Source organism: Vipera ursinii, assembly GCF_947247035.1.
Source record: "Vipera ursinii genome assembly, chromosome: W".
NCBI lineage: Eukaryota > Metazoa > Chordata > Lepidosauria > Squamata > Viperidae > Vipera > Vipera ursinii.
Genome location: NC_139522.1, coordinates 35965171 through 35990562, shown reverse-complemented (window position 1 = coordinate 35990562; position 25392 = coordinate 35965171). Strand labels below are relative to the sequence as shown.

General features: G+C 38.9%; 1 protein-coding gene across 1 annotated transcript in view; it reads left to right on the top strand.

Moving 5' to 3' along the window:
• The window catches only part of LOC310648255 (SNF-related serine/threonine-protein kinase-like), a gene marked incomplete at both ends in the record, with an annotated part of 102200 nt that extends 95170 nt beyond the window's left edge, over nucleotides 1-7030 (top strand). Inside the window, one exon of the mRNA XM_083376001.1 lies at nucleotides 5818-7030. Coding sequence (XP_083232127.1) covers nucleotides 5818-7030 — 1213 coding nt within the window. The remainder of the gene's footprint in view (nucleotides 1-5817) is intronic.
• Between the last annotated feature and the right edge of the window lie 18362 nt (nucleotides 7031-25392).

The following is a 25392-nucleotide window of genomic DNA, read 5'->3' as shown; positions in this document are numbered from 1 at the left end:
GCCAGGAGTGAGCCAACCTTGACTCCAACCAGTGTGATGATATTGGATGTGTTGCTGACAGCTGTCCTGCCCTTTAAAAACACACACCTGTTTTGGTTTTACTGGTCTCAAGAAGCACTGTCTGATGTGAACCATGCCTCGCAGAAAAGAGATCTCAGAAGACCTACGATCAAGAATTGTTGACTTGCATGAAGCTGGAAAGGGTTACAAAAGTATCTCCAAAAGCCTTGATGTTCATGTGTCCACGGTAAGACAGACTGTCTACAAATGGAGAAACTTTAGCACCGTTGCTACTCTCCCTAGGCGTGGTCGTCCTGTAAAAATGACTGCAAGGGCACAGCGCATAATGCTTAATGAGGTAAAGAAGAATCCTAGAGTGTCAGCTAAAGACCTACAGAAATCTCTGGCACATGCTAACATTTTTGTTGACACATCTACAATAAGGAAAACATTAAACAAGAATGGAGTACATGGGAAGACACCACGAAGGAAGCCATTGCTGTCCAAAAAAAATATTGCAGCACATTTGAAGTTTGCAAAAGAGCACCTGGATGTTCCACAGCACTACTGGCAAAACATACTGTGGACAGATGAAACCAAAATTGAGTTGTTTGGGAAAAACACACAACACTATATGTGGAGAAAAAAAGGCACAGCACACCAACATCAAAACCTCATCCCCACTGTAAAACATGGCGGAGGGAGCATCATGGTTTGGGGCTGCTTTGCTGCCTCAGGGGCTGGACGGATTGTTGTCATTAATGGGAAAATGAATTCCAGAGTTTATCAGGACATTTTGCAGGAAAACGTATGACCATCTGTCCACCAACTGAAGCTCTGCAGAGGATGGGTGATGCAACAGGACAATGACCCAAAGCATACAAGTAATTCAACAAAACAATGGCTTCAACAGAACAGAATATGCCTTCTGGAGTGGCCCAGTCAGAGTCCTGACCTCAACCCGATTGAAATGATGTGGCATGACCTTAAGAGAGTGATTCACACCAGACATCCCAAGAATATTGCTACACTGAAACAGTTTTGTGCAGAGGAGTGGTCCAAAATTATTCCAGATCGTTGTGCAGGTCTGATCTGCAACTACAGGAAACGTTTGGTTGAGGTTATTGCTGCCAAAGGAGGGTCAACCAGTTATTAAGGCCAAAGGTTCACATACTTTTTCCACCCTGCACTGTGAATGTTTCCATCTTATCTTCAATTAAAACATGACAACAGCTAATGTTTGTGTAGTATTATTTTAAGCAGACTGTGTTTTTCTATTGTTGTGACTTACATGACGTTTAGAGCGCATTTTATGGCCAATTCATGCAAAACTCCACGTAATCCCAAAGGGTTCACATACTTTTTTCTTGCAACCGTACATCATTTATTTTTATCCCACCTTTATTATTTGTATCTAAATTCTTTAAGAGGGTTCACAGCCTTTTTATTTTAAATGTACATTTTTAAACTTTTACATTGTAAAACAGATTCAATTATCAGTATAACAAACTTACAGCTTCTGAAAAATAAGCAGTGCATATTTGAAAAGGTGTTGGCTATGGAAAATGGTAAATCTCTTTAGCAGTCTGTGTCCTCATTCAATAATAATACATTGTTTCTCATAGTGAATATACAGGTGAAACTCAAAAAATTAGAATATCGTGCACAAGTTCATTTATTTCAGTAATGCAACTTAAAAGGGGAAACTAATATATGAGATAGACTCATCACATGCAAAGCAAGATAGTTCAAGCTGTGATTTGTCATAATTGTGATGATTATGGCATAGAGCTCATGAAAACCCCAAATCCACAATCTCAGAAAATTAGAATATTACATGCAATCAATAAAACAAGGAGTGTACATAGAACAATATCGGACCTCTGAAAAGTATAAGCATGTACTTGGTATAAGTATAAGTATAAAAGTATAAGCATGTACTCAGTACTTGGTTTGGGCCCCTTTTGCAGCAATTACTGCCTCGATGCGGCATGGCATGGAAGCTATCAGCCTGTGGCACTGCTGAGGTGTTATGGAAGACCAGGATGCTTCAATAGCAGCCTTCAGCTCTTCTGCATTGTTCGGTCTCATGTCTCTCATCTTTCTCTTGGCAATGCCCCATAGATTCTCTATGGCGTTCAGGTCAGGCGAGTTTGCTGGCCAATCAAGCACAGAAATCCCACGGTCATTGAACCAAGTTTTGGTGCTTTTGGCAGTGTGGGCAGGTGCCAGGTCCTGCTCGAAAATGAAATCAGCATCCCCATAAAGCTCGTCTGCGGAAGGAAGCATGAAGTGCTCCAAAATCTCCTGGTAGACGGCTGCGTTGACCCTGGACGTAATGAAGCACAGTGGACCAACACCAGCAGATGACATGGCTCCCCAAATCAACACAGACTGTGGAAACTTCATGTTAAGGAATTTGTTGTGCAGAGGTCTCCTTGTGCTACCAAAGAGTTGCACAGACAAGGAAGGGTACTGAGAGCAGTAAGAGTCACACAGTAAACACAAGAGTACACTGAGTTGTAAAAGCAAAAAGTAGTTTACTTTAAGGTGATGTAAAAATAAAAATGCACAGTCAAAAATAAACAGTCCAGGTCATACACAATAGCAACGGTCCAAGGAGTAATCCAAAATACAAAGTCTTCTTACCGGTCCAGAGGTCAATACACAGTTCAGGTTTATCACAGTAACAGAGCAAAAAGAGTAATAGTAGAGAGCAGTCAATTCAGAGAGAGAAAGAAGCTACGTTACTAGCTCCCTCTTATGGCCATGAGAACACATACACACCCATTGGCCAATTAACATCTTAAAGACATAACATCATGGTTAATATATTTTCAACCCAACATTGTAGGCTAACACCATATGCCTAACTTCACACTGGACTTCAAGCATCTTGCAGTGTGTGCCTCTCCATTCTTCCTCCAGACTCTGGGTCCTTGGTTTCCAAATGAGATGCAAAAGTTGCTCTCATCAGAAAAGAGGACTTTGGACCACTGAGCAACAGACCAGGTCTGTTTTTCTTTAGCCCAGGTAAGACGCTTCTGACGTTGTTTGTTGTTTAGGAGCGGCTTGACAAGAGGAATACGACATTTGAAGCCCATGTCCAGGATCTGTCTGTGTGTGGTGGCTCTTGATGCACTGACTCCAGCCTCAGTCCACTCCTTGTGAAAGTCCCCAACACTTCTGAATGACCTTTTCCTGACAATCCTCTCCAGGCTGCGGTCATCCCTGCTCCTTGTGCACCTTTTTCTTCCACACTTTTCCCTTCCACGTAACTTTCTATTAATGTGCTTTGATACAGCACTTTGGGAACATCCAACTTATTTTGCAATTACCTTTTGAGGCTTTCCCTCCTTATGGAGGGTGTCAATGATGGTTTTCTGCACAATTGTCAGGTCAGCAGTCTTCCTCATGATTGTGATTCCTACTGAACCAGACTGAGAGACCATTTAAAGGCTCAGGAACCCTTTGCAGGTGTTAATGGCTTAATTAGCTGATTAGAGTGGGACACTTTGAGCCTAGAATATTGCACCTTTTCACAATATTCTAATTTTCTGAGATTGTGGATTTGGGGTTTTCATGAGCTGTACGCCATAATCATCACAATTATGACAAATCACGGCTTGAACTATCTTGCTTTGCATGTAATGAGTCTATTTCATATATTAGTTTCCCCTTTAAAGTTGCATTACTGAAATAAATGAACTTTTGCACGATATTCTAATTTTTCGAGTTTCACTTGTAGATCAGATGTGTAGATTTTTAGGTAAAGGGCTCCCGTTCAGTATGCTCAACTGAATGAATTGCAGGATGAGAGATGTTATATGAATTTCAAGGCTAACAAGTGCTGGTGCTGAAATTTATTGATAGAGGCATTAAATTTAAGATGGATGCAAAATAAGAGCGTGTCTTCTAATATTTTTAAAGCAGAACTGTGGTTTTTATTTTGAGATACAGAAAAACAAGACAGTTAAAGATAGTAACACTTAAATCTTATTGCAGCCTTTTTTGAAGAATGCTTGTGTGAAGAAACAGGAGATAGCAAAATAAATAAATAAACTGTCTAAAAATATCAAACTAATTTAAATGTACAAATAGAATAAATGACTGGAAGATATAATTAGGAGAGTCTCTTCAGGAAGACTATTTAAAACTATTATAATAGAGGCAAAAATTAATTTTATATTGCGATATAGAAAGAGCCCAAATGAGTTCAGGAAAATGCCACTGTCTTTAAAACACTGTGTCAAACAGAGCCCTGGTGGCGAAGTGGTTAGAATGCAGTATTGCAGACTAACTCTGCCCAACTGGCTCAAGGTTGACTCAGGCTTCCATCCTTCCAAGGTGGGTAAAATGGGGGGAATATCCTGACATTTTAAACGGCAAAGAGAGTGCTGTAAAGCACTATAAGGTGGTATATAAGTCTAAGTGCTATTGCTATATAAAGCAAGAAATGTTTCTTTAGTAAATAAAAAAATCTAACAAGTCAGATACTACTCCAATTATATGTTTAGATCTAATACTTCATGTTAGCTACATTTTATATATTCAAAGTAGTGACTGGGATGACTGCAGTTGGAATTAAGCAGAGAGAAAGATAACCTTCTCCATACTTATATTTTCCTACAATGTCACTGTTCTCAAAATTGATGTTTGTTTTTAAGGTAATTTTTAAAGGTTTAAAGTGCTTTTGGAGAGTGTGATTTTAATAGGGAAGATTAGGAATGGGGAGATGCCGAGTCTGAGGATAGGATTAAAACTTATGTGTATTTTTAGAGTGCAAATCTGCATGCACTTGGAAATATGTTGACCTGACCAGGCATAAACTTCTGAAATATAGGCATAAACTTCTGAAATATAGGCATAAGATTGGTTGACTGGAGACATATTTCTTAAAAACCCAAATTTAAAATTAGCAGTAAGACAATCAATGCAAACAAGTCTAAACTATCTACTTTTAGGTATTTAAGTAGCTCTGAAGCAATAAATCTGCCACAGTTGTAATAAATATCAAAACATGACAAGGGCAGAGGAGGTAAAATGTTAATAAAACAAATGTTGTTTCCACACCTAAAGTTTGAACTGGAAATCTACTAATCATAAAAATTAACTGATACCTGGTGTCTCATTCTCAACCTAGTTCCAAATTGATCTGATTCCTCACTGATGAAAAATATTCAAATGGCACTGTGGGGTACCTGTGATTTCCATGAAAGCCAATACAATTATTTTTCTTTCACCTATTTTTTTTATGTGGTTCTCACTACTTTTCCTTTGGGAAAGTGAACAGTTGGCTCTCTCTTCAATTTTCCTGCCTACAGGCTGGGATGTCAGTCACCTGTCCCACTTGCACGTAGGAAGGCTCTAGCAGTTCTTTTGAGAGCCACAGGATGGGAATCAATGCTGGCTAGTACCATGTTTCCCTGAAAATAAGACCCACCCAGAAAATAAGCCCTAGCCTGATTTTTTAGGGTGTGCCTAATATAAGCCCTACCCCAAATTTGCCTCAAATTGTCTCTTCATTTTCAGAAGAGACTTGGCAATGCCCTGAAAAGATTTAAGAAACTGAAGTTTATAGTCCAGCCAGCCAGAATTAATTGTTCAATTGTTTGTACCCAAGCTAACAAGTAAAAATATGACTAATTTTAAAATGCATGTTGATTATTTCTCACTTTTTTAATATTACTGGCAGCAGTAATATACTATATTAAAAATGAGAAACAGTTATCAAGGAGTAGAGGGTTTGCTAGTTTTGCTTTTTAGTTTTAACCAAATTTGCATTTTCCTGTTTCCCCCATTTTATTGTTATTCTAGGCAATCATGGCCAACAAAAAATGATGTTCCTCAAGATTTAGATGATGACTTTACAGCTTCTCCTTTGACCCATGGAGCTGTTGCTCAGTCTCCTGCTCGTAGTGCTGAAAATGTTCTTAATGGACACAGAAGTAAGGCACTTAATGATTCAGCCAACAAAGAGGATATTCCTGAATTAGTTGGACCAACACTTTCAGTTGTTCCCTCAGTGAATTTAAAACCTACAACTAGTCGGAAGTGCTTGTTTAAAGTACAAGAAGATGAAGAGGAGGATGGTGAAGATAAAAAAACTGTTTCCCTCTCAAATCAAGTTGTTCTGCGTCATAAACCTTCTGTTACAAGTCGTCTTACTTCCCGGAAAAGTGCCCCAGTCCTTAATCAGATTTTTGAAGAAGGGGAATCTGATGATGAATTTGATACGGATGAGAATTTGCCTCCAAAACTTAGTCGGCTAAAAATGAATATTGCTTCACCCAGCACTGTGCATAAACATTACCACAGAAGGAAAAGTCAGGGTCGTGGATCTAGTTGCAGTAGCTCAGAAACAAGTGATGATGACTCAGAAAGCAGGCGATGTCTAGATAAAGATAGTGGATTTACTTACTCCTGGCATAGAAGAGATAGTAGCGAAGGTCCTCCTGGCAATCAGGGAGATGGAAGTGGACAAGGCAAACCAAGCAATGGAAATGGAGGGGTTGGCAAAACAAGTCCTGGTGATAATCATAAAGAGGATGGAAGTCCTTCCAGTAGCTCTAGTGGAAGCATGAATAACAATTCAGGTTCCACTCACAGATGTGCAGGATCTGGTAATTCTGTACAGTTGTCATCAAGAAGTGCGGGTGATGTGGTTGAAAGCTTCAAATTGATGAGCATTTGTTTAGGTTCTCAGATTCACAGTAGCACTAAGTACATAACTGACCCCCAAAACACCATTTCATTTTCCAGTGTTAAGGTGCAAGAGAAATCAATATGGAAAATGTGCATAAGTTCTAGGAGTATAAATCCTGTTTCATCTTTGGGCAGCATAAAATTGTTTTCTGACCAAATGTCAGATGCAGCAAATGAGTTAGAACAAATAAAGAACAAGAACTTGAAAAACAATGTGCTACAACTACCTCTATGTGAAAAAACAATATCTGTGAATATTCAGCGAGACCCAAAGGAGGGACTGTTACGTACATTGGGTCAGACAACTTGCTGTCATGTTGTTTGACAATAATCAAATTTAACCCATTCTACTTGACATCACTAATCTTCCTGTTCAGAGCTGTGAATATTTTATTTCACTGAACCTTTTGTTGACTTTGTTTTAATATTTTAACATAGGCTTTAAGCAGTAATTTATGACATATTTAGTTTTGCTTCTTATGACAATGCGTAATACTGTGCATGCAGCTAGCCAGTAATTTATTTTGTTCCAAACAAACCAAGATTTGTGTAAATTTTTCCTTTCTAATTTTACTATAAAAATCTGGATTATAGTAAGGCTTGTGTCCAAATCCAGTACAAATTAAGCATTTAGCAGTTCACATTCTGCACTTAAATTAGAAACAGAGCTTTTGTTTCTTTGTAAGACGTCAAATCTTATTCAGATGTTCTGTATTACTTAAAATATGTGAGATGTGACATAGTTCTCAGTGATTGCAACAGAACCAAAGCAATAATATTTTGATGCTGAAATCTCTTCTGGACCTTTCAGAATGTCAAGGCTTGTACAAAGCAAAAGTGCACTGAAAAGTTTTCTTGAACTCTTGATTTTTAATCCCAGATCTTTGTTTTAAATAATAAGCATAAGTGATGGTTGAAATGAAGATCTTGATTTGATATAGACAAGATTTTAAAAAAATTAAGGCAGCTTTCCCCATTATTAAATGCAGACAATCTTTAAAGAATTATCTAACAAAGGAACACTGTAATTTGAGTTTTTTTCCCCATCCAAGGGAAAGCATTCATTACTGACATATATAATCAGTTATAAAGTATTGTGCAAAATATTTAAAATGGACCGATTTGTGGTAGCTGAGGTGTATTCAGGTAAATCAATTCATATACAATAACAGTTGACAAAAATATTGAAAGAACAAAAGTTTTTTCTTCCAAATCTACTTTCCACTGTGCCCTTTAATATTTTCAATATTAAACAGAATGCCAATTAAGGATGTAATAAAGTACTTTGAGCATGCAGGTAAATGAGGCAAGATAGATAATTGTCACTTTTGTATAGTGTTAAGTATATCAAAAGTGCTTCAGAATACCTAACTACATACAGTCATTTCAGCTAGACATTTCTAGTAAAGGAGAGTAGAAGCAGTTGCTGGAATTTGAATAAAAGAAAAGTCTGTTCAGATTATCAGAGAGGCAAATTGGAATACTTTAATATGGTATATCCCAAGTCCTCTCCATGGATCTCAAAATGCACCATGGGATAACTTACTGGAAAACAAACTATTTTAATTACACATTTAGTTTTGGATGTGACATTTAATTTGCTTTAATAATTCTCCAAATTAAGTCAATATCACAAGTTGACATGGAGCATTTTTCTTCTATTCAATGTATTTGCTTTTTAAAAAACCCTTGCTATTGAAATGCCAACAAATAAATATGTTGGCACTTTTCCTGTTAAAAAATACTTTTGACCAGATGAATTAACTTTTCTGAAGATGTTGTTAGTTGCGAAGTCATGTCCGACCCATTGCAACCCCATGGACAACATTCCTCCAGGCCTTCCTGTCATCTTTCATATGAAAAATCACTTCTCATTTTAAAGCTAGCAACAAAATCTGGACGACAGATTTAAATAATGTAATATAGCTTAAGGTAATGTAACTTACACTGCACTGTACACCTTTATAGGTAGTTCTTGACGTACAAACGGTCCCATAGTGACCATTAAAAGTTCTGACAGAGATACCTGGGGGTACTTATGACCTGGATTTGAAGTTCCAACAGTCACTTCTTCCCATGGTCACATGACTGCATTTCATGTGCTTGGCATCCAGGCCACATTTATAGCAATTTGCAACAGCCCGCGATCAAGTGACCCTGTTTTGCAATGTTTTTGCCCAAGCTCTGCATTTACTTCTGGTTTTTGGCCAAACTCCACCCACAGTGAAACACTGATTCACATAATGACCACCGCATGTGTTCACTTAATGACTACAGCAAAAAAGATCATAAACTCAGCTCAGCCATCTGACTGACCTGCTTTGTGACCATCATGAGTTACAACCATCATGGACAGGCTACTGTGTCCGACCCATCGTGACCCCATGGACAATGTTCCTCCAGGCCTTCCTGTCCTCTACCTCCTTCTGGAGTCCATTTAAGCTCACGCCTACTGCTTCAGTGACTCCATCCAGCCACCTCATTCTCTGTCGTCCCCTTCTTCTATTGCCCTCAATCTTTCCCAGCATTAGGCTCTTCTCCAGTGAGTCCTTCTCATTAGGTGGCCAAAGTATTTGAGTTTCAACTTCAGGATCTGGCCTTCTAAAGAGCAGTCAGGGTTGATTTACTCTAGGACTGACCGGTTTGATTGCCTTGCAGTCCAAGGGACTCGCAGGAGTCTTCTCCAGCACCATAGTTCAAAGGCCTCAATTCTTTGGTGCTCAGCCTTTCTTATGGTCCAACTTTCACAGCCATACATTGCAACTGGGAAGACCATAGCCTTGACTATACGCACTTTTGTTGGCAGGGTGATGTCTCTGCTTTTTCTGAAGATGTATAGTGAGGGGAAAAAGTATTTGATCCCCTGCTGATTTTGTATGTTTGCCCACTGACAAAGAAATGATCAGTCCATAATTTTAATGGTAGGTTTAACAGTGAGACAGAATAACAACAAAAAAATCCAGAAAAACGCATTTCAAAAAAGTTACCAACTGATTTGCATTTTAATGAGTGAAATAAGTATTTGACCCCTTTGCAAAATGTGACTTAGGACTTGGTGGCAAAATCCTTGTTGGCAATCACAGAGGTCAGACGTTTCTTGTAGTTGGCCACCAGGTTTGCACACATCTCAGGAGGGATTTTGTCGCACTCCTCTTTGCAGATCTTCTCCAAGTCATTAAGGTTTCAAGGCTGACATTTGGCAGCTCAAACCTTCAGCTTGCTCCACAGATTTTCTATGGGATTAAGGTCTGGAGACTGGCTAGGCCACTCCAGGGCCTTAATGTGCTGCTTCTTGAGCCACTCCTTTGTTGCCTTGACTGTGTGTTTTGGGTCATTGCCATGCTGGAAAGCCCATCCACGGCCCATTTTCAGTGCTCTGGCTGAGGGAAGGAGGTTCTCACCCAAGTTTTGATGGTACATGGCCCTGTCCATTGTCCCTTTGATGCAGTGAAGTTGTCCTGTCCCCTTAGCAGAAAAACACCCCCAAAGCATAATGTTTCCACCTCCATGTTTGATGGTGGGGTTGGTGTTCTTGGGGTCACAGGCAGCATTCCTCCTCCTCCTAACACGGTGAGTTGAGTTGATGCCAAAAAGCTTGATTTTGGTCTCATCTGACCACAACACTTTCACCCAGTTCTCCTCTGAATCATTCAGATGTTCATTGGCCTGTACATGTGCTTTCTTGAGCAGGAGGACCTTGCGGGTGCTGCAGAATTTCAGTCCTTCACGGCATAGTGTGTTACCAATTGTTTTCTTGGTGACTATGGTCTCAGATGCCTTGAGATCATTGACAAGATCCTCTCATGTAGTTTTGGGCTGATTCCTCACCATTCTCATGATCATTGAAACTCCATGAGGTGAGATCTTGCATGGAGCCCCAGACTGAGGGAGATTGACAGTTATTTTGTGTTTCTTCCATTTGCGAATAATCGCACCAACTGTTATCACCTTCTCTGCAAGCTGCTTGGCAATAGTCTTGTAGCCCATTCCAGCCTTGTGTAGGTCTACAATCTTGTCCCTGACATCCTTGGACAGCTCTTTGGTCTTGGCCATGGTGGAGAGTTTGGAATTTGATTGATTACTTCTGTGGACAGGTGTCTTTTATACAGGTAACAAGCTGAGATTAGGAGCATTCCCTTTTAGAGAGTGCTCCTAATCTCAGCTTGTTACCTGTATAAAATAACACCTGGGAGCCAGAAATCTTGCTGATTGATAGGGGATCAAATACTTATTTCACTCATTAAAATGTAAATCGATTTATAACTTTTTTGAAATGCGTTTTTATGATTTTTGTTGTTGTTATGTCTCACTGTTAAACCTACCATTAAAATTATGGACTGATCATTTATTTGTCACTGGGCAAATGTACAAAATCAGCAGGGGATCAAATACTTTTTCCCTCACTCTATGTTATCTAGAATAACATAAAAGAGCCTTGGTGGAGCAGTGGGCTAATGCCTCCTTAAGTAGCACCAGCTGCCTGCAATTAGTGCAGGTTCGCATCCCACCAGGCTCAAGGTTGACTCAGCCTTCCATCCTTCCGAGGTAGGTAAAATGAGGACCCAGATTGTTGGGGGCAATTAAGCTGACTTTGTAATAATGCCGCTTGCGGGGGTGTGTGAAAGCCCTAATAAGCAGGCATACATAAGAATGAAGGCTACTGCTAAGCTTGTAAGCCGCCCTGAGTCTTCGGAGAAGGGCGGGATATAAATGGAATTAAAATTAAAAATAAAAAAATAAAATATCTGGAATAAAATATTCCCAATTTGGGGGAAAACAAGAATGTTACTTTGTCATGCTCTGTACACTGGTCTTCAAAGCAATGCTGGTAAGAACTGAGAGTATTATGTAACAGCATCCCAGACAGTTATTGTCAGAGTTTACATAGCTTAGTAGTATTGTGATGCTAGCAAAATAGTCAAATAAAATGTATTTCATTTACATTATAGATTGTGGAGCGCCAAAGAATTGTTACATTGGATTACGATTGTATGCTTCCTTTTTTTAGTATGGTAAATCTGTCTGAAGGTATAGTCTAAAGCATTTTACTAGGAAGCCACTTGAGTTCATTATGTCTTATTTCCAAGTAAATATGTATTCATCTATAATTCTAAATCATGCAGTATATTTTAATATTTATCCTAGTTCAGGGTTTATAAATTTTATTTCCCAAGTGTGGCAAGGCATAAATGAAATATTTCACTTTTGTTTTTCAAACTTTTGTTACAATTTAGTTTAAAACTGCTTAGATACTTTACCAGTGTGAAATAAGTACTCTCTGTATGATTGTGTGTGTATACACATGCACAAAGCTGGAAGAACTGATGTATGGGTGAAGTCATAGAACATGGTTGCTTGAAATTTTCTTTAGCAGGGATCTTATAAAGCAGAGTTCCCTAACCTTTCCGGCTTTGCGCACCGGTGGGGAGGGGAGGGAGATAGGAGATGGTTCTGCAGTGGGGATGTGCATGCACGCTTGCCTGCCACTTCCGCCACCCACTTCCAAAGGGCTTAAGGCCTAGTAGTGGTCCGCGGGTTGGGGACCCCTGTTATAAAGGGTCAGAAATATGGACTGTTTATACATTAGTGGCCAAAATTGTGGAAACCTTTTGGGAAAAGTACAGTAGAAATGCCACCTTTGGTTACGTTTCCACCAATTTTTCCTCTAATTTCTTTATAACTGTAGCCTTGTTCACTTAATAATACTATTTTACATTGCTTTCTGGGCAACCAGTCAACTCTTTGCACCATTACTTTAATTTTATTACGTTTTACAAGCTCACTAAATGAAAGAACACAAAAAACCACAACCAACTTGATAGCGATCACATATCACACTGACAAATGTCCTCCTCTCAGATTCAATACATGATATCAACAACTGAATCCTACTGTGATCTGATTGGCTCATTGCCAAAACAAGATGACACCTGATTGGCTCTCTAAGCACTCATGCTCATTGGCTACAATCAGATGAAGGAAAGCTACCTGATATCAACCTAAGCAAGTTCTGTTTCCTTTTTCTGGTTATTTGGCTACAACTTTTCATAGAATACAGTACAGATAATTGAACAAACTTTGTTGCATTACATTCTTGATTAAATTATCTTTCCATTGATATATAATTTTATGGTACTCCCAAAAAAAGTGGTGTTATTAGCCATCAAACCTCAAAAATACACTTTTCCCAAAACCTCAAAAATACACTTTTCCCAAAAGATTTCCACAATTTTGGCCACTACTGTAGATATCAGTGATGTAAAAAGTAGAAATTTTATAAAAAGGGCATTGGCAATAAATTTTGCAGCTTTTATTTTCAAGTTGCTGTAAATATTCTTATCATACATTATGTACAGCCTAGGAATGGCATCTTTTTGACCAATCACAAGAGTTGTTTCTTCTGTTTTTCTATACAGCTCTGTGTCTATGTATATATAGGTGAAACTTGAAAAATTAGAATATCGTGCAAAAATTCATTTATTTCAGTAATGCAACTTTAAAGGGGAAACTAATATATGAGATAGACTCATTACATGCAAAGCAAGATAGTTCAAGCCGTGATAATAATTGTCATAATTGTGATGATTATGGCGTACAGCTCATGAAAACCCCAAATCCACAATCTCAGAAAATTAGAATATTGTGAAAAGGTGCACTATTCTAGGCTCAAAGTGTCCCACCTGCAAAGGGTTCCTGAGCCTTTAAATGGTCTCTCAGTCTGGTTCAGTAGGAATCACAATCATGGGGAAGACTGCTGACCTGACAGTTGTGCAGAAAACCATCATTGACACCCTCCATAAGGAGGGAAAGCCTCAAAAGGTAATTGCAAAAGAAGTTGGATGTTCCCCAAGTGCTGTATCAAAGCACATTAATAGAAAGTTATGTGGAAGGGAAAAGTGTGGAAGAAAAAGGTGCACAAGCAGCAGGGATGACCGCAGCCTGGAGAGGATTGTCAGGAAAAGGCCATTCAAAAGTGTTGGGGACTTTCACAGGGAGTGGACTGAGGCTGGAGTCAGTGCATCAAGAGCCAACACACACAGACGGATCCTGGACATGGGCTTCAAATGTCGTATTCCTCTTGTCAAGCCGCTCCTGAACAACAAACAACGTCAGAAGCGTCTTACCTGGGCTAAATAAAAACAGACCTGGTCTGTTGCTCAGTGGTCCAAAGTCCTCTTTTCTGATGAGAGCAACTTTTGCATCTCATTTGGAAACCAAGGACCCAGAGTCTGGAGGAAGAATGGAGAGGCACACACTGCAAGATGCTTGAAGTCCAGTGTGAAGTTTCCACAGTCTGTGTTGATTTGGGGAGCCATGTCATCTGCTGGTGTTGGTCCACTGTGCTTCATTAAGTCCAGGGTCAATGCAGCCATCTACCCGGAGATTTTTGAGCACTTCATGCTTCCTTCTGCAGACGAGCTTTATGGGGATGCTGATTTCATTTTCAAGCAGGACCTGGCACCTGCCCACACTGCCAAAAGCACCAAAACCTGGTTCATTGATGGTGGGATTACTGTGCTTGATTGGCCAGCAAACTCGCCTGACAATTATGACAAATCATGGCTTGAACTATCTTGCTTTGCATGTAATGAGTCTATCTCATATTTTAGTTTCCCCTTTTAAGTTGCATTACTGAAATAAATGAACTTTTGCACGATATTCTAATTTTTCGAGTTTAACCTGTAGTAATCACTTTAGATCAGCAGTGTTGACCATTATGCTGTATAGCTGTAAAATAGCCTTTAGTTATGTATGGTTGTGTGAACTACTACAGATGTTAGCTTGAATGTTGTCTTTTATTCATTTGTTCACAAGTGAATAACTATGCATGTATTGTATGTTGTATTATGTTCTGTTAAAGAGGGAGAGAATAACTACTACATTAAAATATATTGGACCAAACAATTGTAGAACAAGTAACAGTTTCCTGTACCCCTTAAATTTGTCTTTACAAATTGCTTAAAGTTACTGTAGCACATAAATATTGTGAAAAGCAACTTTAGTCTTATATTTTTCTCTATGAATATATAATGTACCTCTAGCAGTTTATCTGTATTTAAGATTAAACAATCTTGACACAGAATTAATTTTGCAAGTAGCAGTTAAATTAGGCAGAACTGTATGGAGGAAAGCTAAGCATTTTAAGAGAGGGTACAGAAATATCAGTTGATCTTTGTCAATTTCTTCCAGCAATGTTTAGCGTTCTTCACTATGTAACTATTCATGGTGTGTGACAAAAATCCAATTAATAAAAATGGTCTTTTGATTGGTGCAAAAAAGACTTCCATGTCAATTTTTTTTTTTATTGAAAAGTTTTAAAATACAATTTTCCTTTGAAAAACCCCCCTTCCCCCTCCCTCCTCCCCTCCCTACCTCCCCCCTATCTCCCCCCCCTCCCCCTCTCCCTCCTCCCTCCCCTGCCCCCCCCTCTACTTCCCCTCCTCCCCCCCTCCCCCCCCCCGACTTCCCAGAGCAAAATACAAGGTATATATCTAAAAAGCAATCATAAACAATCATATACTAACAATTATAAACTCTAAAATCCATCACTCTCTAGCTTATATAGAGTAAACCAATCCTTAACAATACTAAATATGTATAAAGAACTAAAATAAAAGAAAACTAGCATCATTCCCATCTATGTTCTTCCACAATTCACTATTACCTAAACATATTCTCACTTACACATCACAAGCACCTATCCCTATTAACCTCTCTAGCCAAAATAGGCTATAATAGATAGTTCTTACACAAATTAACCCACATTAACCCACAAAACTTTCTTCCTCTTCCTCTGTAATTAATTGTCCATTAATTCCAAATTGAAAATTCTGTTACCATACATAGCATCCCAAAACTCTTAAAAACACAACTACCACTTGACTATAAGTATATTGTGGAAGTTCCATAGATTTCTACTAGTCTTATTTTTTAATCTTTTTTGAGCGTTTTAAGGCAGCACGCGTCACCCTCTGTTTCCTAGGATCATCCAAAAGAGTTGCAGCTTGATCTCCTCCTGTACCCTTCTCGTCTATCTGTCCATCTTCATCCTCTTGATGTTCTCCTTCTCCAGATCCCTCTGCAGCTTCCAGAAGTGTTGATGGGGTTGCTTTTAAAACATTGTTGTAAAAATCATGCGCTTGCTTCACAGTACCCAAACAGTACCTTTTGCCATCATACATGAAGCTCAACCCAGCTGGGATCTCCCATCTGAACCTTATATCTCTTTGCTTGAGCTCTTGCACAAGAAATATAAAGTCCTTCCTTCTCTTTAAAATCTTTGGAGGAATTTCTTTTAGAACCAAAACTTCTTGACCAGCAATCACAACTTTAGTATCATAGGCAGCTTGTATAACTTCATCTCTAATTTCCCTTTTTACAAAATAAACCACCACATCTCTAGGCAACTTTCTCTGCTTAGCAATCCACGAATTCACACGAAACACTTTGTCCATGCCTTGTTTTATTTCAGATGCTGGATGGTTCAATACCCCCTCAAAAGCCTCAGAAACCAGCTGCTTTAAATCTTCCTTAATATTCTCTTTTAGGCCTCTAATTCTAACAGCAAACTGCATCTGGTAAAATTGAGCCAAACTCTGTTCGCTATCCATTTTGTCTTTTAAATCTTCAATTTCCAATACTTTTGCTTCTAATATAGCATTCTTTTGAGTCAAGTCTTCCACTTGATCATCCAGCACCTCCACACATTTAGCTACTTTATGCACTGAGGACAAAATGTCTACCTTCATCTCTCTAAGTTTCTGCTCCATCCTTTCTTCCATTCTCTGCTCCAATTTCTCCAATTTCTCCTCCATCTGTGCAAATTTAACACCCATTGACTCCAAAATTAACTGGGTATGTTTTTCAAGATCCTTCAATGTCAATACATCAGGAGAATGCAACGCCTGCAGTAATGATTGTTGTTGCACCGGAGAATTTCCAGCACTCCGAAAAGTTCTAGGGGGAGGTTTAGCCGCCATCTTTTACTTACAATTGTGACGCACTTTCACTTTAAGTTTTAAGCAAAGTCCATCAAGCTTGAGAGTAAAATAAAATAATCCTCTTCATCTCTTCATCTTTCCCTCTTGTACTGCTCTGCCTGCTCTTTTCCTTTCATAGTCTCTCCTTCAAGCAGGGATGGTCGCAGACGCCTGGCTCTGCTCCATAAAGTCCGGAGCAGAGACGCTAGCCAGCTGGGAGCAGCCCAGGCTACGGGGGAGTTCAATCCTTCAGCCGCCCAAGCTCCAAGCTCAGGCGGCCCCGGAGAACTCGACCCCTACCAGGGAGCTCACCCCCTCCTCTTCTCCCGAGGAGGGGGCTTCAAATTCGCCCGAACAGCTGATCGGCGCTGTTTCGGGCGAAAAATCACACAGCTGAGCCGCGGGCAGCCCGGGAAGGCTGTCTCCGGCGCCGCGGAGCCACCGGAAGTCCGCTTCCATGTCAATTTTATATGCTCACTACTGTGGCTTCTGTTTCAGCACTTAAAAGCTGACATATTGTCACAGATGTAATAGAAAACTATGATTATATTTAACTATTAGTGAGTGATTGTCTATGTATTTATATTCTGCCTACTGCACATGTGAAGTATTAAACTCCCCTTTCCCTCAGGTGCATATGTGTCCTAGGTACCTTTATCCATTATGAAGGTAAGAGTTTTTAGGAGTGTTGCACTCTTTAAACAACATTGTATTTTGAGATTTGTTCTTGTTTTTAATAGAACTAAAATACAAAGTAAAGTGTGTTTGGGGGGGGGTTGTTTTGTTCTGTTCAAGATGCTGCATGTCTTTAAAAATACACAATAGCCCGTTTTTACTAATTTAATTTAATTTAATTTAATAACATTTATATACCGCCCTTCTCCCTGAGGACTCAGGGCGGTTCACAGGGCAGAATAAAATAACCAATACAAACATTAAAAACAGATTAAACAATTGCCCTAGTTAAAAACAATATAATACAACGCTAAAAACCCCCAGAACAATTAAAAAACAAAAAATAAAACAACCCCAACACTCCCCCTCAGGCTAGGCCGGCTTGTACAAACAAAAATGTCTTGAGATCGCGGCGAAAGGAGCGAAGATCGGGCGCCATCCGGAGCTCTACCGGTAGCTGATTCCACAGCTCCGGAGCGCCCACAGAGAAGGATCTCCCCCTGGGGGCCACCAATCGACACTCTCTGATCGGTGGCACCCTGAGGAGGCCCTCTCTGTGGGAACGCACAGGGCGCAGGGAGCTTGACAAATAACAAACCATATCCAAAGCCCAAATGATAGGACTTTTACTCAGGGCTTTTTTTTCTAAAAAAAAAAAAAAAAGGTGCCAGAACTCTCATCTTGTTATTTATTTATATAATTTTATTTATATATTTATTTATATAATTAAACAATTATATATTCAATTCTTAACATGCATTTAATTTATTGTATTTAAGGCAAATGTTCATAGATAATTCCAAACTTTTGTCCAATTCTCGTCTGGCAAATGTTCTCGACTCCTTTCCTTGCTCTTAGTATCTATGGCCAAATGTCATTGTCTGAGTAACCACAGATCAACGTACTTTGAAGGATTGAAAAGTCTCGGAGGTGGTCCGACAAATTTGATGAACAAAAGTGCTGAAATTGTCTTAGTCTTTAACGAAGCTCTTGTTGAGGTGGCAATTAGATTCATCTGTGAAAATCCACATTCACATTCACTTGAAATAGGAATGGTATTCAGAGTCCGTATCAAATGCAACAGTTTTTCTGGGTATGTCTTTTCGAGAATGTATTCACGGAATCCACAAATCATTTCTCTTTCATTTAGTTGCAGTCTGATTGATAAGTTTCTAATTTCCACTTCTCCAAATGTCAGTTGAGTATTAACATCTTCAGGCCAATGTTTTTGATCAAGTACGCGAGACCAATATGCCAACTCATCGTCTTTGCTATCAAGTAATCTTTTTTCAATTGACTCTCTCAATTTTGTATAAAATATACTTGGGTCAATGGGAGGATCCTTTCTTGAATCTCTTTTGTGAAGTAAAACTCCACGAAAGCGAAGATCACTTACAGCAGCAACAGCACATTTATAATAGGGCCCAAAGTTCTGTCTTCTTTCTTTAAAAACTTGTACCAGTATTTTTATTTTCTTATTTGCCTTATACAAGTTGATGTTGCGGTCCTGTAGATCCAAACTTAAATCTGACAATTCTTGGAGAGCATCACACATCAATCCTAGGTCCAATAAAAATTCTGTAGATGTTATTTTTCTTTTCAAGCCATCATAAGTGCATTTATCATTTTTATCTCTTGTAGGATCATGCATTACTTGTTCAAAATGATACACAAGGGATTCAAAATTATTCCATACAGCCAAAACTGAGGTCAACTGTTGCTTCCTATCTGTGCCAGAATAGGTTATCTCATTGTTAATCCATTCTTTGGAAAGTTTCATACCCATTTTTGACTCAACACCAAGAGTTCCAACTTTTTTACAAGGCGTACAGCCAAGTTTCATGTTACAAGCATAGAGCCAGTCATTCTTCAAGCAAAAATCTTTTTTTTGCTCATAGGTCCAGTAGTCTGGCCAGTCATTTGCGGTTTGGCTCTGCTTATCAAGATCAGATATATTAACAGGCATTGTCATTTCTGTGTGTTCTGTCGTGCCTGTTGATATTCTGGCCTTTTTGTTAGCAGGACAGGTTGTTGAAAAGTAATTGGTGTTTTTTTTTCATGTTTTAATTTGGTGTCACACTTTTACACTAAAAATAAAAAAAGTAAAAAAAATCAGTTCTACAATTATAGTTTCTTTTAAAGTTTCCTAGTTTTTTTAGTAGCGAACATTGACGTTGAGGGAATGCATGGAAGTTGACATTAATTTCTTTTACACTTAACAAGTTATATTTCCAGTGCCTCTGTCAGGGGTTCCATTGGTTCTTTAAAATATAATCTTAAATGGCTTGCCATTGTGATAGAAGATTGCTACCACTGCTCCAGGGTTTGGCTAACTTAAATATGCATAGCATAATTAGATTTATTATTGCTGCAAAACTATGGATTACTGATTCACATTTGCCATGGATTGTCTTCTGTCCATGGGAGGGAAGCTTGGTAGATTCTAAATTTCATAATTTTAGTTATTCCTTTGTGGCAAGGTATATATGAGAACAAGCTGCAAAGGTCTTTAAAAACATGTTTCTCACATATTTATATTTTTGAATCATAAATATTACATCTTTTTTCTTTACAATGATCCAAACCAATGCTTTAGAAATATAATTTCTTTTTAGCTACAGTAAACAAGCAAATTACACTAAAGCTAAATTTAACATTTTCAGAATTAGTATTCTTTCAGTCACAATCTTATTCCTGATTTGGCTGATTTTAAAATGTGATTTAAAATCATAAGCACATAAAAAGATAACAGCAGAAACAGCTGCAAATTAACTCAACAGTTCTATGCTTAGCAACATTTCCATTTAATCAAAGTCCTTGCTGTTTCCAAATCTATTTCAGGGTTTACTTTCTATATACACAAACAATGGGAAATGAGTTTCTGGGCTGGTTCAAATTTTTTACACATTCCAAAAATTTCAGGTAATGTATCTGTTCCATATATAAATATAAAAGCATGATAGGCTCTGTATTTGTACGATGGCCGATTATCTCAGTGTGCAGAAACGTGGATAACTACAAACAGAAGTTGCAACCCCTCTCCTTTTCACTGCATGGGAGTTCAGACCTGCGATGAACTGGGCTGATAGATCTAGAATCTCATATAATTATTTAGTGACAGCAGTCTATTTTATAACTCTGTAATAATATCAGACACAGGTATGTGATATGCTGTCCAATTCAAAGATTAGTTGTGGATTCAAAGAAATAAGAAATACTGTCAGACTATCTATATGGATTCTTTACTGACCCAGATCTGTGTATTTGCATAGTGTGTTTTATCAGTAACTCTGATCACAAGGAAGGAGATGCATGATTCTGCCTCCTGGCCAAGGATTTAATTTATGAAAAGTGAGCATCTGTAAACTCTAGTCTGGCTCTTAAGGCTCCACTCCATGTGGCTTGGATTTCTGTGTTAGATGGCTGCATTTCAGACACCATTCAATAATCTGATTGATACAGGCCATAAAATTAGAAACTGAACACTCCAGAAGGTAGAGGTCAACCAGTAATTTATTGTGATCTAATGTGCTGGGCAGCAGCTCTTTGTGGTCAAGTAGCAGGCTGTGTGAGGAAAGGAAGGGTGGGACGATGGAAAGGGATCAACCTGCACTGCTGAGCAAGGCAAGAACTACCGTATTTTTCGGACCATAAGATGCACCCAGTTTTTAGAGAAGGAAACAAGAAAAAAAATATTCTGAACCAAATAGTACCAGTATACTAAAACAGGGCTTTTCAACCTTTTCATCCATTGCACCACTTTTAGGACAAGGCAATGTCCAAGTACCACCAGTCGCCCAGTGACTGTTCAGTTACGACGGCACTGAAAAAAGTGACTTATGACCATTTTTCACACTTATGACCGTTGCAGCATCCCCAGGGTCATGTGATTTACATTCGGATGCTTTGCAATCGATTCATATTTATGATGGTCACATTGTTCCAGGGTCATGTGATTGCCTTTTGCAACCTTCTGACAAGCAAAGTTAGTGGGGAAACCAGATTCACTTAACAATCATGTTACTAATTTAATTTCTCTCTCTCCCCTTCTCTTTCTCTCCATCTCTCCCCCTCCATCTTTCTTTCTCTCTCCTCTCTCTCTCTCCCTATTTTTCTCTTTCCCTCTATTTCTCCCTCTTTCTCTCTCCATTTCCCTCCCTTTCTTTCTCCTTCTCTCTCTCTCCCTTTCTCTCCCTATTTTTCTTTCCCTCTATTTCTCCTTTTCTCTCTCTCCCTCTATTTCCCTCCCTCTTTCTCCTTGTCTCTCTCTCTTTCTTTCTCTCCCTCTCTTTCCCTCTCCCTCTTTCTCTCCCTCTATTTCTCTCCCTTTCTTTCTCCTTCTCTCTCTCTCCCTCTTTCTCTCCCTATTTCTTTCTCCTCTCTCTCCCTCTCTTTCTCTCTCTTTCTCTCTCTCTATTTCTCTCCCTCCCTCTCCCATTGTCCTTTCTTTCCTTCCTTTCTTTCTTCCTTCCCTCCCTCTTTGTCCTTCCCTCTCTACGTTAGAGCAGTACCCGTGGAGGCGGCCCTGCGGCCCGGCTTTCTCTTGCAGAAAGCAAGCTGAAATGGAGCAAGGGAGATTGCCAGGAACGCGAATCAGCCGATCTCGCGCTGCTGCAATCTCCCTCTCTCGGTTTCAGCTTCCCTTGCTACAAGAGAAAGCAGGCTGAAACGAAGCGAGGGAGATTGCAGCAGTGCAAGCGAGATCAGCCGATTTGCGTTCCTGGCAATCTCCCTCGCTACGTTTCAGCCTGCTTTCTCTTGTAGCAAGGGAAGCTGAAATCGAGCGAGGGAGATTGCAGGAGCGCGAGATCGGCGTTTCTCAGCATGTGCCGATTCGTGCTCCTGGCAATCTCAACACAGCTTGTTAAAAAGGGGTTTTTTCCCAAAAAAAGGTGCCGGAACGCCGTTCTGAGCGTTCTATGAGAAAAAAAGCCCTGCTTTTACTTATTATGGGATTATGTAATAGACACAGAGGTGTGGAAGAGTCCATATAAACTAAATTATTGGATGAAATACATCTGGTAAAGCAATTATTGATATCACAGCTGAAATTTGAAGTGTGGTTTGTAAATATTGATTGTAGTTTTAAAAAGTGTAAGGAAAAGAAATTGTTAGCATTTTAAAATGTCTGTACTTCTTCAGATTTGGTCAGGTCATAAATTATGTTATTTTGTATGGTGTAACAGAATACAGCATTAATGCATAAAATTCGCAAAACAGCATATAAAATGTGTATCAAAACATAAAACACCAGAACAGTGAATTATTTTAAAAATGCACAATATGAATGATGAATAAAATTGTGAATAAAATTAAATTATGTATGAGCAGTTACTAGACTGGCTAAGCCTATGGCCGGATATCTTCTAGACCAGGGGTGTCAAAGTGCTGGCCCACAGGCCAGATGCGTCATGGTGAAACCACACCAACCCCATTGCCAGCAATGGAAAAAAAGTCGAGATACGTCACGTGATATTGTGAGTTTGACACCCCTGTTCTAGACCATTAAGCCATTGGACAACAGTGCCCTCAAGATGATCTAGTTATTGCAGGGATCCAGGGAACCTGAGGGGGCATTCCATTGCAATATGATGTAAAGTTTGTGGGGAGTTTGCACAGTCACAGTTGGTATTATCAACCAGCCCCCATTTGAAGTTCCAATATTGGCACCTGCCATGGTTTTGGATCCAGTTGAGCACTGTCCAGTTTTTCCTTGGAAGATCAAAGCTGGAGGGGCATTGTACTGGATCAGACACTAAATTAAACAGTTGTGGGTTAGAAGTTGCCCATTCCTGGTACCATGCTGTCTCAATATCAAAGTCTTCTCTGACTAATTGCTGTCCAAGTTTCCATGGTTCCGAGATTTGAGTCTGAGAAATTGATCATGACAGTCCTTGTGTATAGGTAATAATTGGTTTGCCTTAACAGTTTTGCCACTCCCCTTTTAAGGCTAATAGTCTTCTAAGGCAGGGCTTTTCAATCTTTTCAGAGATTGTACCACTTTTAGGACATGACAATATTTTTTTTATTGAAAAGTTTTACAGTACATTTTATCTTTAACAATCCCCCTCCCCCCACCCCTACCTAACCCTCCCTGTCCCTCCCCCCCATTTCCCCCTCCCCCCCGACTTCCCAGAGCTAAGTACAAGGTATAAAAACAAAGAACAATCATAAACATCCATATACTAACAACAATAAACTATTAAATCTATCGCTCTCTAGCTCATATAAGATAACTACAAGCAATATTGATATTACATATAAAAAGAAAAAAAGAAAAAGAAAAAAGAAAGGAAGACTTATTCAAATGCTAAATGAAACTTTTTAGTCCCATATTTGTTCTGGATATAATCAATCCATTTTTTCCACTCCATAATATAACGTTCTTGCGAATGATCTTTCAAGTAAGCCGAGATCTTTGCCATTTCCGCCAGGTCAGAAACCTTTAAAGTCCATTCTTCTATAGTCGGCAATTCCTCCTTCTTCCAATATTGACCTATTAAAAGTCTTGCTGCTGTAATTAAATTCAACATCAACTTAGTGTCCACAACAGTAGCATCTGTAATAATGCCCAACAAAAACAATTGCGGACAAAACTTTATCCTTTGCTTGAAGATCTTCTGCATATTCCACCAAATTTTTATCAAAAAAGCCTTAACCTTTTTGCAGGTCCACCATATATGAAAATATGTTGCATCTTCGCCACCACACCTCCAACATTTTGGCTGATAGTTCGGATACATACTTGCAAGCTTTTTAGGATCTAAATGCCATCTATAAAACATTTTATAAAAGTTCTCTCTTAAGTTTTGGGCTTGTGTGAATTTTACGTTCCTCACCCATATCTTTTCCCACGTGTCCATTGTAATAACTTCTTGGATATTCTGGGCCCATTTTATCATACAATCTTTAACAAGTTCTGTTTCTGAGTCAATTTCTATCAATGCAAGATATATCCGTTTAATATGTGCTGGACCCTGATTTCTAATTTGCTTTATCAAATTTTCGTCAGTCATTGCAAAACCAATTTTCTGATCTTCTTTCCACCTGGCCCATAACTGAGTATATTGAAACCAAGTTTGAACAATCTTCTCATCTCGCAAGAGGTTGTACGGCTTTAAACACCAAACATTTCCTTCCAAGCTTAAAATCTCCTTATACGTAGTCACATCATGTTTGAAGCCAACATTTATGTTTTCTATTGCGTGTTTTGGAATTGTCCACAACGGCATCTTTTAATCTAGCTTATGTCTGTACTTCTTCCAAACTCTCAACAATGCCTGTCTTAAAATATGCACTTTAAACACATTATCTACCTTCTTATCATACAACAAATATGCATGCCAGCCAAATAACAAGTCATGGCCCTCAAGATTTAATAATCTCTCTTGTGTCAAATTAATCCAATCACTTATTCCTGATAACGCAGCAGCTTCATAATATAATTTAAGATTAGGCATTTTAAGACCACCTCTTTCACGAGTATCCTGCATAATCTTAAGTTTAACTCGTGGCCTTTTCCCTGCCCAAACAAATTTATTGATACCCCGTTGCCATTCTTCCAAATTAGAGTCTTTTTTAAGGACCGGTATCATTTGAAATAAAAATAAAAATTTAGGCAGGACATTCATTTTCACTGCTGCAATTCTTCCCAGCAAAGACAATTGCAATTTTTCCCAGCTCTCCAATTCTTTTTGAATTTTTCCCCATAACCTTTCATAGTTATTTTTATATAACTTTGTATTAGAGGGTGACAAAAACACCCCCAAATATTTGACCCTTTTAGCAATCTCAAATCCAGTTAATCCTTCTAAAAGGGCCTTTTCTGATACCGTCATATTTTTGGCCAAAATTTTAGTTTTTTGTGCATTAACTTTAAATCCAGAAACCTTCCCATATTGCATTATTATCTCCATCAGGTCCACAACAGAATTTTCTGGCTGGGTCACCGTAAAACCAGGTCATCTGCGAACGCTCTCAGTCTATAATCCTGATCTCTAATTTGTATACCCTTAATTCTTTCCGAATTCCG